We start from the raw sequence: 19089 nt of genomic DNA, 5'->3' as shown, positions 1-19089 counted from the left end.
TCACAAAGTAAACTCAATATTGTGGCACCGACCTCTTAGTGTTTTCACTCTGCCCGTACTATGTAACTGACACAAACATTTCCTTCTGCTTTACTTGTGGGTACATATCTTCAATTATTATTTAACAACAGCAAAGGTGAACTTGCCAGTTCTCCATTTCATACTCACCTCTTCACGATCACGTTCATCTTCATTATGATCCTTATGACTACGTGCTGAAAAAGTAGTGTGTTTTCTTACACCCATCTGCTTGCGAGGTGCCTCTCGCTTGCTGGTATGGTGATGTCCATCCTCATTACCTAGACTGGAATCTTGATGTCCGTGACTAGTAGAATGATCACTACCGTGTTCATGATGGTGTACATGCACATGAGATGCATCATGTACGTGATCATGTTTATGAACACGATTGTGCTCATACTGATCACCTGGATGATGATCTGGAGCATAATCTTGCGTAGTATCTCCTGAAGTCTCACTGATTTTCTTTCGTTTCTTCTTCTGTTTCCGTTGTTTTCTTTCACGCTGATCCTGTGTTGTGTTTGTCTCTGTTGAAGGTCCATGGTTCTGTTCTCCATGCTCACTATGACCAACTGAATCATTGCGAGAATGATGTGTACCATTATGGTCAAGATGATGGTGCAGATGAGGATGGTGATGATGGTGATGGTGACTCTGGTCATGAATGTGTTTCCCATCACCTTTTATAGATGACAGAGCTGCATCTCTCTCATGGTCACATTTATGATTTCTCTTTGCAGCCATACCAACCATGGTTTGATTTTCTGAATCTGAGTGGCTATGAGGATGGTTATGAGAGTGAAAATGCTTTCCTTCCTGTACATCTAAAGCATACAGGTGAGAAACATGATCATGGCCAATATCATCATGATTTATCACCACTACTCTTACTTCTCCTAAACCAAGGCTTATTAACAGTTTTTCCAGGCCAAAAAAGGATAATCTTCCATTTTCACCAAAGCGATCAAAAATCTTTTCAATGTAGTATTTTTGCTCATTTTCAGCTTCCAAAGCTGAAAATTTACTCGGCATAGACTCTGTTCCTGCATTCTGGTGGTAGGGTGCCTCCGAGATCTGATAGTAATTATGGTAGTGTACACGTTCCTCTTCAGGACCATGGTCGTGTCCATCTTCATGGCAATGATTGCACTGATGAAAAATAAATGTCAGCAAACAAATGATGCAAAATTTTGTGTGCATGTGTACCTTCATCTCTGTTTCCTAGAAGAAACACAAGGGGAAGCACTTAGGTGTAAAAGCAGAATCAGTAGTGGTATTATGCTCATTGCAGTACTTATTTGCACTAACAGACTCACAAATCTTTTTAGATATTAGCATTAACAGAATAACAATTGCAGTATTTTTACTGCAGAGATTGTATTAACATAATTCTCTTACACAACAGTAACACAGGCTCTGTATATTTAAGATATGTAGCCTTACATGCCATACTTACTGGAGGCAGTTACAAGAAAAAGATAAACATTTACAGTCAGTCAGAACATTTACAGTATATTTTCAGAGGCGTCTATGCTTATGATAAGCTGTAATACTGAAAACCTCATTAAAACAACTTAATGAATAAAAAGGGCTCAATATAACACTATTGTCTCTATTTTCTTATTTAGGGGGATGGTGAGAAGATAACAATTGAAAATCCAAACATCATTTATTCTCTTATGCACAGCTAAACTACTTCCACTAAATACGCATACTGCACAATTCCCAATTTTAGTAGGTAACTACTGATTTAAAAATAAATCGTCAATAACTGACTTAAATGTATTACTAAAGATAAGAACATTTATTAGCACTTTGTTTGCATGAGTTTACTGGTCCCAAAGATCTATGTGGATGTTAATTTAAAAAGGAGGTTCTACAGAAACCTTTCTAGGCAACTCAAAACATGATTCTATGCTGCCACACACTAAGTCAGAGTAGTTTGCAATTATTTTCAGGAATTGCATCATCAAGGCAATGTCATTTGCTATTTAGCATTAAATGTAAATAACTTAATATTCAACATCAGATAACGATGAAGACACTTCACAAGTTTAACGTATTCTGAGTTGAAAACAATTTGCTACTTGACAAAACATATCAGCTTTGTTTAAATATGCTAACAAAAATACAAAATTGAAATTATTACTTTAACAGAAACTTTAAGAAAAATTCCAAGTTTATATTTAGTGAGTTTACACCAAACTTGAAAGCTAAAGATAAATCAATAACTACATTTTATGACTTCATTTTCTGCAGACTTATTTTTGGGTAAAGAATATCCCCTAGAATACATGTTAACAAAATCATCCAAACACTGCCAAGGCTTGCTAGTGACACCTGATTTGTCACCTAATTTGTTCACCTTGGTACAAGGCAAGGTGAAATGTGTATCATTTACACCAGTTCACCTAGATACAGGTAGCAGATAACCATGCTCTCCTATCAGCAAAGAAACAGAGAGAAAAAGGAAGAAGCATGGAGCTTCCCAATCAATCTGAGAGGTTTAATGTTGACTGAAAAAAAATGAGTATATACAGAAGTAGGGCTTTTACACATAACTAGCTATATACTGAATATGATTGAGGAGGAAACGAGAGCTGAGAGGTGGATGGAGTTGAGATCTTTCTGCTTCTGTATGTCCAGATGCTGCCAAAAACTAGCAAATGCAAGGACAAAATAATAGGCAAACAGATCAAGTATGCTTTTATCTTGTTCTACACTTATAATTGCTTTAGTAGCCTATGTGTACCTCACCTAGAGCTGTATGACCGACCGTGCTTTCACTAAGATGCCAAGTGATCTGGCCAATCTATCCTAAAACGAGATTGAGTTGCAGACAAGAAATGGTAAGTGTACTTGTCCTCTAGCCCAGCTGCTAACCGTGTTCTGTAAAACCTGATGAGAAAAGTGCTTTATAGCGACCCACTAACATTTTCAATCCATTTTCACTTCTTGAAGTATTAGCTCAATGTTTTGTGCTTAAGTGCCTGCAATCACGTTGTATATGCACACGCACACACAACAATGTTGGAAGCTCTTATACCTCCAACAGGTTGACAAAGAAATCAAAAAGGAAAAGGGCTACTTTTTAGTAATTTTATATAGCTAATAAATGATTTAACACATTAGACTGGAAAAAAATTCTTCTATTAACCTCTACAAATATACAAGACCAAAGTTTACCTCTCACTGGAGATTCAATTGCTTGAATCTCCAGTGAGAGGTAAAGAAAAAAGTGAACTCTTCTTTTGCAATACTGACCTAGTTACAGAAGTTTGGAAGAGTATCATTCAATTGGAGGCATTGGTATCAAAATTGATGCCAGAAACATCAGAAAGATCAAGGGCTAATCATTTTACACTACTGTTCTCTATTTATAAACAACTGTTCTATCATCAGTCTGGAATGACTGTACAGACTGTCTCCAGCCCAAGCTTGTACACTGCAGTGAGTGATTTAAAGGCTGTGACAAACCATTTCAGGAAGTTTAGTGTGACAAGTTCATCCCCAAATTTACTGAGATTACTTTTATACAATCTTTTGCACTCACAGAGACTATTTAAGGCATTTTTAATGTTCTCATAAATATATCACTGGGATTAATACAGAAACATTAAAAGCATCTCAAAACACCTTCCAGAAGCTTTTTCCGTTCTCCTTTGAGGAAGCAGTTAAGCGCAGAGCTGTTGCTGGTGGAGTAGGAAGCAGCAGGTTACATATCTTCATCCACGTATCATTGGACCGAGTCAACCCTCAGATTGTACGATTGTCTGGAAACTTATTCTACAACCTTTAAATAAAGACCATGTGCTTGTTCTCACACAGTCTGGGAGTCTGGGCTCTGCAAATCACATCATATCCTAGGAAGCAGAAACAATCTGGCAGTACGTAAAGATACTGGATCAGGCATATGGCCGATAACAGATCAGTAGAGCTCCACATTTCTACAGGGATATGCCAATTTTCATCAGCTGAGGATTTACAATGGGGAATGTTACTTACTGTGAGGAGCAGGTTCAAGGTCTGAAGTTAGCAGTTAAGGTACATGCAAGACAAACGAAAGCCCAGGAGAAACACGAATGCATGTATGTATGCTTGCACAATGGCAGCACTAGGTAAGTGCATGCAATACACTGTGATTCTTTACCAAATTGTTTATTATTTAATTTCTGTTTCTCAGTATTGAAAACCACAACTCAACTGTACATAAAATTCAAAGTATACAACTTTTGTGAAGACCTTTTCTCCCCCTTTGCCACATAACGGTAATATAATCAGAACAAGCAAAGTCAAACTCTTCCCATTTAAACAAGCACAATCCAGACTAAAATATTTCTAGCAGTAAATTCATGACTAAAGCATGGCAAGCATGATCATAATCCTTTTCACAACCTCATGATCTTTTTCATGTGACTGTCTCATACAATACTACTAATACATTACTTTGAAATTTCAGTCATGCATCTCTAATTGTGGTATTTAGCTTTGAATGGTACCTTTTTCCGTGCCCTAATGGTTAAAATCATTTGTAATTTATGATCATGATTCACTGCTCAAATACAAGAGCTGAGCATTATCAGACTTATTTCAAAATCAATTTAGATGTCTATTTTCAATACAACTAATAAGAACCCCGGCACTGTATTTTTAAATCTTCTAAAAATTGTCTGTATCTTCTATTTCAATCCTTCTGTTAAAGAAGACACTAACAAAACATACTTAGCCATCCTAAGAAGTCTCAGACAGAACTAATAGGAGTAATTGTTTCTTCTTTACACATGCTTCATTAACATCTAAACGATTGTAAATAGCTCTCATCAGGCAGTGTGTCAGGCAATGTTCACACGTATAAAATACCAGAAAGCTGAAGTCCAAATTCGATACACTTCAGCGACACAGAACTGTATATAGCTGATCTCAGCATAAGCATATTAAGACTCTTGAATCCTCACAAAAGAACACGGGAAGGCAGCTCAAGGAAAAGGCTACAAAGCTGAAAAAAAATCCCGCTCTTACTGCTGCCAGCCTTTGCCTTATTTCAAGCACTTGTTTGATTCCCGTTCCTTGAGGGAACTCAATGGCCAGGCACCCAACAGGGAAGACATCTCCCAGCTGGTCTTGGGTCAGAAACGACAGCGCCCAGAACCCACAGGCCTCAGTGGGAACTAGCACCCACTGTGTTGCACTGAACTGTGAAGAAGAGCAAGAGAAGGCTTCCAGGATGCACTCAGGCAACAGGACAACCCCACACCGTGTCAGGCTTCAAAGGTATGATTAACGTGTGCATCTACAGTGGGTAAGATAAATAGTGCTGCCATACCAACTGGCATTCCAGTAAACGCAAACAGTACTGCCAAATGCAGCCCCTCACCTCCTCGTTCACCGCTGCAAGTAAACCATTCAGGCAGTTCTGATCGTGCATCCATATACGCAGTTTGTAAATCAAAGGCTCGAGGTGAAAGAACCCAAACAGTGCATCAACTTAAGTTACCTTCTCCGTATGGAAAACTCACACTATTTCTATGCTAAGCAATTCCCTGTAGCACTTCCTCCATTAAATATGCTTCTGATCAAAGTGGGTATTTCTAGAGGCTTTTCACTCAGTTCCCCTTGAATTCCTGAAACTTCTTCACAGTGCCTACTATTTCATCTGTTCTTCCACTTCATACCGATAGCACTTTATTTTTTCCCAAGGTGTCATTTAAAACCTGGAATTAACATGATTTGGGGGAACGTTTTTGCTTACTTCTCATTAACTGCTTTACTGAAACCAGAAAACTAGTTTGATAGCCAGGCTTTACTTAACAGCAACCTTTGCTTCCAATAATGAGTTCACATAAAATTCAAACTCAGCCGAAAATTTAAACTAGTGTTTTAGTGTTTGCAACCCACATACAACGGCATTTTAGTTAGTGTATAACAGTATCTAGTTTAAGTGCCCAACTTTCTCCTTCCCTCCTTTCTCTTGTCTGTTCCCAACAATTTTAGTAATCGGAAACATTTTTGTAACACACACACTGGATTTCATCCCCACCAAATATTTTATTTTAGTTTCTCTCCATTTGGCCCTTTCATTCTAACTGCAGAAGATCAGATTCTGGAAACTCCATTTGAAAAATATTCAGGATTTTAGTTACTCAGCTTGAATGCTACTATGACTGAAGTGCCTTAACAGGACTTCACCAGCGACCAGAAATTTCACACTGAACAAAAATACCAAACATACACTTCAGCTAAAACCAGAGGACTGAGACGGACAAACATGCTAACAACAAAGACAAAGCAAACCAAACTAAGACATTCACTTTGTTCAGCACTGGAAATTTAAGCAATTGTATCACTTGTTTCCATTAACAACTGCTCAGAGTAACAACAGTATATTTATTTTCAGATGCAAGATAAATATTGCTTGAAATAAAGCTACTGACTACATAAAGACACTTTCTTACACTTCCAGAAACTTAGAATTCTTTCTTATGTCACAGATATTTACTCCAATTTACTTGCAGGAGAGATGCCTGCAGTTCCCCACCACCTCTCCACTAACTGCAGCATTCCATACTAATACACTGTTCAAAAAAAGCTGGAATGGAAGAATCCGAATAATCTAACTCCTTTTTTTCCTATTTTTTTTTTTTAAGCAATGAATCTAGTACTCATTTTCAAGGTCAGTGATTAAAAAAAAAATTAAAGAGAAATGAACGTATTGCTATTAGTGACACTTTAAGAAATCCATGAAAGCACTTAAATAATATTGTCACTTTGCTATACTAGCCTTTTGCTGATGTTAGCATCTGAATATACAAATAGAAAAACATTTTACATACGTAAGAAGTTATAATTAACTATCTCTAACTTTCGTTCTCACCCATCTCCTGTATTTTCTTCCCTCTTCAAATTCAGCGAAACAGGTTTGCGGATATAAGTAAAACTCGTTCATTGGAAAACCTACAGCCTAGTAGGAGGGGCTCACTCTAAGAACAGACCATTACCTAGTTGATCTAAGCCATATTTGCCCAGTTAATACCAGATAAGACACAGAAAGCATTTATGCATAACTAAGCACATTGTGAACACCTTTTCAAAATCTGAAATGTGAACTATTTGAGATATCAAATCCCAAGGATACTAGACAATGATCCCAACCTACCACAGTAGCGATCTATCTACTGGTTCAGTTGTCCAGAAAGGGGCATTTATTTTATTTTGAAGGGAAAACAACTTGATAGACTTCTTCAGAAGGACAACTACTTGCAATGAATTGCTGAACACAGGACTCTTTTCAGAGCTCAAAATAACATAAAACCCATCAAAACAGTTCAAGTTTTTAAGTGTTATTTCTGCTTACGCAAGAATTAATTTTCAGCCTTTTGTATATACACCGCACATCTACTAATGCACAGAATATGTAATGGAGCTGGCTGGATCTGCTGTCAACATTCTGTTGTTTAGCTTGCTCCTATGAGGATACTGTTGCTTGCAAGAATTAAATACTTTAAAAGATTAACAAGATATGTTTGCATTTTAGGATTTTATTTTTCCACTGAAAATAAGCAAATGTTTTTGTTCAAGCTATGGCTAAAGTTCAACAAATATTTTAAGATGGTGCTGCCCCTAACGCAGTAGTCCCGACTTCCCCCACTGTTTCATTCATTCATTCCCCTAAAACCATTTCTGTGTACCAGCACATTTGTTTGCTGATCTGTTCACTATGCAGCTGTACAATTAGATTCTGCCGAAAAACAGCCCAGAAAAAGGAAAAAAAGATTATTTTCAAGGCAGATTACTTTTCCTATCTGGTTCGCTGTGCAGCTGCACAAACACTGCAGACCACACAAAGAAGAGCAATCTTGCTTTTGCTGGCAACTCCAACTTACAGAGTTGGTTGATTTGCAGCCTAACAGAGTATTTTGGCTATAGCACAAACACAACTGGCTATCTCAAAAAACAGTGGGCAAGTTTCATATTGAAACTCATTTTGAATTAAGTTTCTCCAACTCTCCCCCCAGCACAGAATGTAATAGTGTTCATTGTAAAGCACCAAGACCAGTGGCCATTTTTATTCTTACTCTAACTGAAACCACTACACCCATCTCATCCTTGTAGTATGTTAAAATACTTGCACTAATGTTAACAGGTGTATCTGATATGTGTTCAGTTCCTACATTACTACCATTTAAAAAGTAAGTCCCAGCTATGATCCAAAAAGGAGTTAAGCATGCCTACTGTTAAGCTGAGGACTTCTCTCACTTTCCTTAGAAATATTAATTTACAAAAGCTACCAAGTTCCAAACTCCCTTGAAAGTTCAGACTGAAGCATGTTTCTTTTCATGTGCTCAGCCACATCAATGCCTGGCAGATGATGACGCTTAATGAACATTTCTAGAATTTGAAAGGTTGCAAATCTTTTACTTGACAACATATACCATTCATAAAAATCTGTACTTCTAAGTAAGAAATTTAATTAATGAGCCACTGTCACAGACCTTTTTAAGACCCTACATCAACATGACATTCAAATTCTTCTTACCAAATTGATTCCCAGTACAAAACCAAGGAACGACCACTGTTTCCTTAGGTAAGAACACAAGTTCTTTGTCCCATGGGTGTGAAGGAAATTTTTGAGAAAATGGGTGACTCCTGGGACCACACAAATCTCAAGTCACTTGGCTCAAGAACAGTTGTGGGAGACAATGTTTGTAAAGACATCTCAGCATATCCGAAATTAACATTCAACCTGACCTGTGAAAAAAATAGTTGTACACATTTCAACATGAGGGTCTGCCTAGTATGTGGCCAGCTGAATCAAAGCGTGCCATTTCCATCCCATTCCAAGTAAACTTCTACAGAAGTGACGACATTACCTAACTGCCATTTACTTTAAGCAAGATTATTGTTAAAGATCTATATGGCTTATAGGACTGTGTGATGACTTAGGCAACAACAAATCACTTGGGATGAACCACCAACTTTTCTTAACAAGGCATCAGAACAGCTTCAAAGTGACACAATTTTGAAATGTCTGAATAAAATTGTACTTAATAACCACTCTTACTGCAGGATTAGATATAAAAAAGGGGAAAGGAAGCAGAATCCTTACGGCCTTAATCTGAAGTGCAAGCAGAATTGTCTTCTTAGTCTAACAACTTATAAAAACTGAAAGCAAGAACTTAAGTCTTAAAAATACTATCTGTATGTCCTTCCCTGTGTCCATCACCTTGCAAGTGCATGTACACTCTGACAGCAACACAGACAAGGAGAGGAACTGTGAAAAGAAAGACAGACAGTACCATCAGTTTTAGAAAAACTACTTTGTAATTAGATACACCTAGCCTAGGCTATGTTGTGCAGCATTGCACTTGATCTAGTATCAGTTGCTGGCTTTTACAGTAACTGTAACTCTGTGCTTTCTTCTTCTTGTACCTCTCCTAAAAAAGGAGGCTCCCTTATCACTTCTTTGAGCATCACCATGCATTCTCTACTGTAATTTTAATCGTAAGGATTTTTCTGGACTAACTGCTGATCTGAAATCACCACTCTTCTCAGTGGGATCATTAGGACATTACTGTTTCCTGCGTCATTCCTTGAATCACTGAGGTCTTTCATTTTTGTTGTGTTATTCCCCCCCCCCCCCCAAAAAAAAAAAAACAAGAGCTATTTGCTGTCTCTTAACATTTAACACAAGTGATCAGTAAGTGTATCTCAAAACAAATCCAGGATTTTGGAAGAAAACTACCTTCCAAACTACCAAGAGTTATATTATGCAAAAGATAGCATAAAGAATTATTTTTTTCCACTTTTCAACTTACAGAAATGGTTTGGCCCTATCACTGAAATTGTGGGTTATCTAATTTCTCTGAGAAAGATGTTTTATGCTCTTTTCCACTGATTAGCTGAAATCAAATGTAAACTGGACTAAATTGAAAGGGTTGTTAGTAAGTTGTGACCATTATTCCACAAATTCAACTTCAGAAATATTTAAGGTTTGCAGAATGCAAGCGTAAGTTTCTGGAGCATGCTTTAGTATTCCATGGATAGTGGAGTCAGCAGTTTCTGGTAAAAATTTCCTCCCTCCTTCCCTCTCCTTTTGCTACTGTAATTGACAGTACATCATCACCCTCTTCCATAGTCTGCTGAGCACATCATAATCATATTACAAAGTAATTCACTTTGATCATATTAAAGCTATCCAAAGTAAACACAATATGGGATCATGGTTGAACATCTTTTCTACAAAATTGAGCCAATTAAGACTACTGTAGTTCAAATTACATATTTAACTAATTAACAGACTACAAAACAGACTCAAAGAATGAGACAGCTTAAACCACCAGGGTAAACCGACTGAAACCTATCAAACTGATACACATCAGCGAATTAAAATCTGCTGAAGAGCTTGTTAAGAGTCAGGACAGCTGCAGTCCGTCTACCCCTCCAAATATATTTTTACTTTCAACATCTAAAGTAGCTCAGTTAAAAATATTAAACAAATAAACTGAGAGCATAATTCTGTCAACAGACAAACTTTTGATTCCATCGTTCCCACAGCTAAGGCACCTAACACCTGTGGGATGTGTTAACAAGTCCGAAGCTTTACTTTTTGTATTTCTAGAGGCACACCAGTTTCTTGTGAATCCTCTGATACCCATTACAGTCATTTAAGTTTTTATGGTGTTTAGTCACAAGAATAACGTGTAATCTCCCAGCAGGCCACCTCACTGCCAGGTTATGAAACTGAAATACTTTGATACGTAGGCTGTTTGGCATTGAAACCTGCATTTGGCATCCAAATCTAGCTACAGCTATAGGATAGTTACAGATCAGAAAAATCTCCAATAAATGGGAAAACCTCATAACCTGATGTCCTGAAAAATAAAGGTTGAAATACTTCTCTCTCCCCCTCCCCCAATATTATCCTATCTGATAAGCTAAATACACTGTTTATAGATTTCTGATTAAACTACCTGTATTTGCTAGTATCCAGCTTTAACTTTTATAATGTAAATGTAACATTTAAGAAGTATATTACTGGTAACAGGACTGTCAAATAGGAAAGTTAAGAATCACGCTTTGCTTATTGTCAAGAAAAGTAAAAAAATAAAAAAAAATACATACATAGACTAGAAAGTAGCAAAGCAACTGAGGTATCATTTCAGTATTTCACTATTACTCAGTCACTGCTTGGAACCACTACATGACGTATTTGCTAAGATACAGCCACAGATTTGGAAAAAAAAAAAAAAACAACCAAAAAACATTTTTCATAGTTAAAACATGTTCATTTTAAGAACAATGTACTCCTATCACTGTTTCCCACTGAGAATATCTAGTTTATAAAATGTAATTAATCCTTTGCCTCTCTCATGCCCATGTTCTGAATCTACAGTTAGCAATCAGCAATAAGCCAATTCCAGTAAAAGAATTTGTATAAACTTTCAAAACTTCCCCCAAAGTGGCAATCTGTATTTTTCAATTTTATTGCTGTTTTAGTAATTCAACTTTAGTATGTTGTCTTATTCCAAAGCACAGTTTTGATTTGTCCATAGTTCAATTAGCAACAACAAAAACATTTAACTATTAAATCCAGACATTTTTTAAGCGAGTCTTGCCTTAAATTCTATCACTCAGACTATGAGATGCATTCTCATGCATCAAATGCTAAAACGTACCATGATACACTCCTTCATTAGACTATTGTAGCCAACTAGCACTGACACACTAGCAGTTTCTATGGAGGAGACAAAGTACATGTATGCTGCTCAAAGATGGTAAAATTATTTTTACATTGCCTAGCCTGTTTACTGCAACTAATTTGAACCACAAAGTCTGATACAAACTAGCAGTAACAGTAATTTGCTATAGTTGTTGCATTCTTAGCAAAACATCTCATACTAACCCAATCTTTCAGGAGTCAGCATAAAACTCTCACATGCTTCTCCCTATTACTGGCCACACCTGATTATCAAAAGCCAGAATGAGATTTTTTTGCCATAAGACACTACAAATGAACTTTTGCTAGGACTCTGCATGATGCAGATGCATAAACTTATCCTGCATACTTCACTCAATCTCTGACTTGTAGTACAAAGAAAGTAATTGTGTAAAAAAAAAAAAAAAAAAGAAATTGCACAAGGCAATTTAGGCCATTTTATCTTTGGTAACATGCGGATAGAACAGTACTCTAGAATGTAAGAAGTTAGCTATGGGCACTTTAGACTAAAATGTTAAATTTCATACTTAGTTCCTCATACAGCTACTGCATCATACTGAAGTTAATGGAAATACACAAAGGCATTGAGAACAACTCTGGCACTGTCAATACAGTACAACACCTCAGCCAGCTGATTGCCTCATACACAGCCCAGAACAGGAACGACTGGAAATTTATATTGTTTATGCATCATAACAGATATTACATAAATGGGGATTATTTTATTTTTACTTTGAAAATGTTGCAATGCAAGACATATTATTTGGAGTACACTCAAGTACCAGATTTCTTATGTTTTAATATAAGCTAATATAATTTGGATATTCAATTTTAGGCCCAGATACTGTTTTCTATAGACAGACATTCAGGTCACCAATAAAGTGCTTCTGAGATCTGCAAGCAGAAGTAGCCAGTAAGTATGGACAAAATGATACAGCTTGCAATTCATGGGCCGAGAGCACTTATCAAGGTAGTGGAGCCTCACAAAAAGAGGTCTTTCTTTACAAGAATAGGTTATAGAAATGACACAGTGCCTTGAGAAGTAATGTAATTATCCATTAAAACAGAGTACAATATTCCACTTGACAGTAAATAAGCTCTTCTGTACTGCTCTGTGTGTGGGATGAATGAAGACGTGCCTCTAGTGGCACAGTACGACTTAATAACGATCCATACCTGCTTGCTGTTACCCCTTATAGGAAACATTGGGCCGTGTATTTCACTATGTGAGATAAATCTAACTTTCTGTTGGATTAATGACCTATGGTTACTGCTGTAACAAAGTCAGAATCACATCCTGGTATCTAGTACTACTAAGTACCATTTACACTGCAAATCAGTATTAACAAAGATGTAACTATTACTACCCCAAAAGATCCACATCAAGAATCACACTGAGTAACACCCATCAGAGACTACTTTATAGAAGACTACGCATATTTTTCTTTTGTTCTGCTTTGATACTCCAACGTAGGTATGACTGCATGCTGTCATCAGCAGTTAGTCTGGTCAGAAGAAGAACTATTTATAGAGATCCAATCATCAGCTGTAGATCAATCATCATTTTCAGTTACCCTTCAGAAATCAAAGCATTATTTGTTCCATTAATAATCATCATACTACGGTGATAAAATACAGCTGTAACAAATGCACAAGGATCAGTTTATGGATGTGGTACAGGTCAACTAATCTTGAGATGCGTCTTCACGTGTAGCGCTATATGACTGCACCTATCTGGAACACATTTTATTACAGAGGTCTTTTTAATAGGAGCGGTGATTGGGAACTCTGAAGTAACCTACAAGCAGAAACACTGAAACCAAATTTGATGCACAAGGTCTCTGTTGAGCAGTGTATTTGTAATTTCATGCAAATCCTGCAATCTTGCATAGAACTTCCTTTGTATATGCTTACTCTGAGGAGTTTGTACCTTATGCAGGCATTTTATCTTACAAGAAGTCTAGCTACATGAGTGCTTTTACAGGACTTCATTTGATTTATGAGTTTCAGACATGACCATAGTTATTCCCTATCTCCCATTATTACGCAGACTACCACAATTCTGCCTTGATTTAGCTACCTAATACCAATGACAAATTAAATCTCTTTGTCACTTAAACAATGAATCAAATGGATAAAGGTTATAGTTTTCAGCACCTCTTAACAGTTCAGAAATTTATATTCTTCTTACTCACCTCTGGTTAACAGCCCACATATTACGCGTACTTGATAATACTGAGAAGATGGGACTGCCAACACAAAAAATGTGAGGGAGGCAGAACAGATACATTCCTTTGAAGTGAAAATAAAGTGTATCTTAGGAACACTCTTCAAAACACAACAAAAAAACAAACTGGAGATTCATTTAAGTAATTTTCAAAAACTGCCAAAAATTTTGGCAAAAAAAAAAAAAAAAAAGACAGAGCAAATTGGATTAAAGCAAAATGAACCTAGCCAGGTGGTGATGTACAAGATCTATTTAGGAATGTTTCTTACTCTGATAATTTTCTCATAGAGTGATATTGACAGACATATATACCTACATTCATCACCTCTAAAAGACAATGCAGTGCAAGTTCTGTAACAGGTTCATCAGTTTTTGCAGCAGTCTGATTTTGCCTTAGCAAAACCAGACGATTCTCTACACTTTCATCCTACTGCTTTGGAAAGTATCAAGCTATAGAAAATGTGATAGCCAGATAACAATGAAGCTCATAGGCCAGCAGCAGCTGAGATCGAAAAGGCAGCAGCTGAGTCATTCCTCCTCTGCAGCAAGAGACAAGTCAGAAAATGGAAAGATGAGGCAGCACAATGTGATACCTAGAAGATGAAACATTTCTGATGTAATGAAGCGTGTTCCCCAGCATGGGTACAACACCCCACACATCATTTCAACATCCCTTCTTCTCATAAGCTTTTGAGACAGACATCAGGAAACCATCATCTTCCCAGTCTTTCATGCTGGCTTCCAGCTCCAGGGCATTAAAATCTGTACAGTGTTTGGATTATCACAAGAAGTAACCAAATACAAGCAACTTAAAACAATTATCTTTTTTTCCCCCTTTCTTCTTTACTCTTCTGATTGCTATTACATCAAAAAAATTGAAGATTGATACTGAAGCAGCAGCAGCATATAGAACATTCTGAACAGCTAAACTGATGAAGTGCATCTCTTTCTCTCCTTTAAGAGATTTCAATGCATGCAGGGCACTGCTTCCATCATTTTGATCAGTTTTTGAACATTAATTTATTATTATTATTAGCTTCACCTAACTGGCACGTATTTCCTCATCACACACTACTATGTGTACTTTAAATAATATCTCAACTGCAATTTAAAAATGACCTAAAAAAGACCTAAATTCTTTCCACATCAGCAAGCCCTTATCAGCAAGCCAAAATTACTAACTAGTCTATATTTAAGATAACCTCAGAAGCCCACCCCCAGATATGGATACTTTTTATATAATAAAATTATATTTAAAATGTTTGCCCTCTAAATTAAGCTTGACTTTTACAGAAAAACAGGAAGTTACACTGATTTTCTTTAAATTAGAACTGAAATTGCTTCCCAAAAGGCATGAATTTTTGGTACTCTCTAGACTCTGCACCTAAAACTCATTTCTATGAAAAGCATCTTTGTAGACAAAGACAAAACTGCAATTTGGCTTTCCCTCTTTGAAACTTTTAAGGACATTTTTAAGTGCATTAAGGAAAAAGTCAGGGTACATTAGACAGTTATGAAACATTGTAAAATAACAAGTGTTCTGACAATCAATAGCTAAACTGTGAAGAAAATCAAATTAGGTTTCTTTGTTCTGCTATTAGTTTCATTGCTCACACACAGTTATGTCTACCCATCCTCTAATCTGTACTGTAGTCTGTGAAGATGCCACGATCTTTAAGTTTCACCACAGTTAAGGACCAAATCTTAGCTTGTAAGAAAACTTCCATGGAGTTTCACTTTCAAAAGGTTTGTGCAATTCTGTTTTAGTAATCCTATCTGATGAAAAAAATCCTGTTTCCAAAACTAGACTGGTTTTATGAAGTGCCCTTTATATATTCAAATTAACTTCCATTTCTGTAAAAACTGTGACAAGAGAAGAACGAACTCATTACAGCTGGCAACATTTGTGATTAAATGGCATTAACACTTGATGGTGAAAGCAAACACATCCAAACTGCTTACAAATTTTCCTCCTACTTGGACCAGGCAACTGCACTGCAGATAATGTGTTATGAATGTATCTAAATTAGAGTTGCTCGACTTATTTGGTGAAGACCACAAAGAAAATCTATGCCAGGTTATATGTATTCATTTTGCCACACATGTACGTAAATGTTTTGTCCGAATCAAACTACACAAAGCTCGTGTCTTACCAAGGTGTCCGACTAAAGATTCAAAAGGAACAGCTTATTAATATGTAGAGCTTAAGTATCATACTCAATTAACATCCTCCTGCTGACTTTCCATGACATTATGTTAGAAGATACATGTTGTTACAGTGTCACATAAATCTTAGTTTCAGATCACAGCATGACCAAGCATTGGAGTAGACAAAGGTAATCATAAGGATCCATGCTTTTTTGCATAGAATAAATTTTCTGGAACATTCCCCATTTGCCATATTGTTTTACTAGAATTTTTTTTTTTTTATGTAATAGGAGAAACAACATACAATAGCTCATCCTGTTAATTTCTTTGTACCACTTTTTTATACCACAACTGTCGTCTCCCTGCATGTTTTCTGATTCCATGTGGATATATACTCCACACTAAGTACCTGGTTTTTCAGCCAGCCTTGAAAGCACAGAAAGATCTACATGAAAGCAAAGTATATTCTTTAAAACAAACCAAATTGTTTTGGATAAAGTTTTTACGTAGGCAGAATCTCCTTTCATGTTGCATATTCCAGATAGGCATTTGTGTACAATCCTTCCACATCCATCTTCTGTGGACATGAAGGTACACACGATGGTACATTTCCATACAGAACTGCTACCACTGATCTCATTGAATTTTTGTTCATGGCCTATATACAGGATCTAGTCTCTTTTCTAAGTAGACTGCATACCTTTTTTCTCCCAAGTAAGAAAGTGTTGGAAGTTTAAACGTTTACTTTAAAACAAAAACCTAGTTAGGAAAGCTTACGATCATAATAGTTTCTTTAGTTCTTGGGAACCACAGAACTTTTTCAAATAATTTTCTTATATTTACCAGAGCATAAGCCTGAGAAGTAAGCATTAATAAGCCTAAGTCTTGCTTTGAAATTGGAGCAGTATGTCCCACCAATCCGCACAGATTACCTACTCCACTACACATTTAACCAAAAGCCCATTCTTAAGTAAATCCAGGTGTGTTCAAATCTTAGTGTTCTCTTTTAAAATATATCAGTATCCATTTTTTGTATTTTCTCTTTTAACGTCATAGTATCAGTTACTGCTATCCGAACGCATACTAGAACATACCCGTTGGCACATTCCCCCGGAATTACTTCTGTTAATTAGACAATCGCTTCCACATTTTTGAAAACTACCCAGGCCTTCCACTGCGCATTTCTCAGTGCTGTATCAGGCTTCACCTATCACAGGCTCCCCCATTATTAGGGTATGACATTCTCTCTTAACAGAAAAAAAAAAATAAGAAAGAAAATTGTTACTTAAGAGACATTCAATGTTCAGTGCCAGAAACCAGAATGATTTCAACTCATAAAGTGCTTACATTTACACAAAGTCCTTATATTTCTAACTCCAGCTGTTTATACATCAGGGGGCAAGAACCAGCAGACAGGGAAATCCCCACAGAAGGCCAAAATAAAAAAGACAAAGATCACCGAGAATTTGAAAGAATGGCTTTATTCCAGAGCTCCAGCGTTAAGCACGTACTTCGGAAGCAGGCGAGGAGCCCGAGCCGGTTCCTGCTCTGGCAGGCGATGGCCGCGTAGGCTCGGCGGCGGCGGCTCCTCACCCGCCTGGCTCTTACCTGCGCTGGCTCAGGCTGCCGGGCGGGTTAAGGGCTCCGCAGCCATTCCTGCCCCATTCCCCTTCCTGCCCCATTCCCCTTCCTGCCGCCGCCAGCGCCACCGAGCCCCCCGCGGCTCCCCAGGCGCGGCCCCGCTGCGCGTCCCGGGGCTGCGGGCGCCCCTTTGTGCGCCGTGCCCCGGCGGCGGGGCCGTGCCCGGGGCTGCCCCTCACGCCTCCCCTCGGCCTCTCCACGTGGCGCTCCGAGCCCCGCGGGGCCCCGGCCCGGCTCCCCCAGCTCCCCCGCCGCCGTCCCGGCCCCACCGCCTCAGCGCGGGGGGCTCCGGGCCGGGCTCCCCCCCCCCGGTCCCTGCGCCACGTCACGGCCCGGCCGCGCCGCCGAGCCCCCCGCGTGCCGGCGGCGGAGCTGCCCCCGCCGCTCCCGGCACCGGCCGCCCCTCACCCTCCCCACCCCGCACCCTCCCGGCGGCGGCGGCCCCGGGTCCGGCCGCCACCCTCACCGCCGCGCCGGCCGCTTGTGGGGGAGGGAATGTAAACAAATGGGGTTTTATAGCTACCTCACTCGAGTGCCGTGTGCATCTCCCTCTCCGCTCGGTACCAAACCGCCGCGGCGCCTCCTCCTCCTCCTCCTGCAGCTCCTGCCGCCGCCGCCGCCACGCTATTCACCAACCGCCGCTACGCCAAACCGGCCGCCCGCCCGCCACTCTCGCCCCTACGCAGCGCGCGGGCTGCGCTACGCCTGCGGCCCCGCAGGGCGCTTCACCCAATGCGCGGCCATTTCGTCCCCTTCCCCCCGCCGCCGCCTCGCTCCCCCCGTCCCTGCTCCAGCGCCGGCTACGAAAATGGCGTAGCGCTCCCCCCTCCCCTCCCCGCAGCGCCTTGCGCTCATCACTCAAGCGGGCGGCGGCGCGGCCGGGAGCCGAGCGAGGAGCTGAGGCAGACGGGGCCGTGTGTCCCGCAGCCCGGCTGTGCCCACGGAACGGCCCCGGCTGCTGCACCCGGGAACCTCTCCGAGACGGGGAGAGCGCTGCCGCGATACGCTTAACCCTTAAAGTCCTGTCAGGCTTCCTGATAACATAAAACGAGCACCTGCGCGTTTGGGCGGCGAACATGGCCCCTCGGTGGAGAAGCCCCTCAGCACAACGCGCTTGGTCCCTTGACAAAGTGCTAGCAGCTGGCAGAGTCCGAAAATACCTGTAATACCTATGCAAATTGAAACCTTTACCGAGCAACCCCAGGGTTTAGTGGACATCTTGGAACACAGAACATACAGAAGCCCTTCGTATGACTTGCTGTTCTCAAGAAACGCAGCTTATTTTGCAATGACTATTTATAGAAGATAGATTCAAAGACTGAAGTGCTGTTGTAGGAAC

General features: G+C 39.3%; 1 protein-coding gene across 13 annotated transcripts in view; it reads right to left on the bottom strand.

The window, feature by feature from the left end:
* Nucleotides 1-19089, bottom strand: part of SLC39A10 (solute carrier family 39 member 10) — a 191241-nt gene that overhangs the window by 20819 nt on the left and 151333 nt on the right. For 9 of the 13 annotated variants that reach the window (XM_072040590.1, XM_038182339.2, XM_072040592.1 and 6 more), the window contains one exon: nucleotides 169-1242. In XM_072040590.1, coding sequence (XP_071896691.1) covers nucleotides 169-1242 — 1074 coding nt within the window. Of the gene's footprint in view, nucleotides 1-168; nucleotides 1243-17203; nucleotides 17357-17456; nucleotides 18202-18273; nucleotides 18525-19089 lie in introns of those variants that run through there. The other 4 variants (XM_038182343.2, XM_072040595.1, XM_038182341.2 and 1 more) reach the window with 3 other exon arrangements.

The sequence above is a fragment of the Anas platyrhynchos genome, chromosome 7 (assembly GCF_047663525.1).
Source record: "Anas platyrhynchos isolate ZD024472 breed Pekin duck chromosome 7, IASCAAS_PekinDuck_T2T, whole genome shotgun sequence".
Taxonomy (NCBI): Eukaryota; Metazoa; Chordata; class Aves; order Anseriformes; family Anatidae; genus Anas; species Anas platyrhynchos.
Note: the sequence above shows the minus strand (reverse complement) of the source record. Positions and strands in the feature narration are given on the sequence as shown.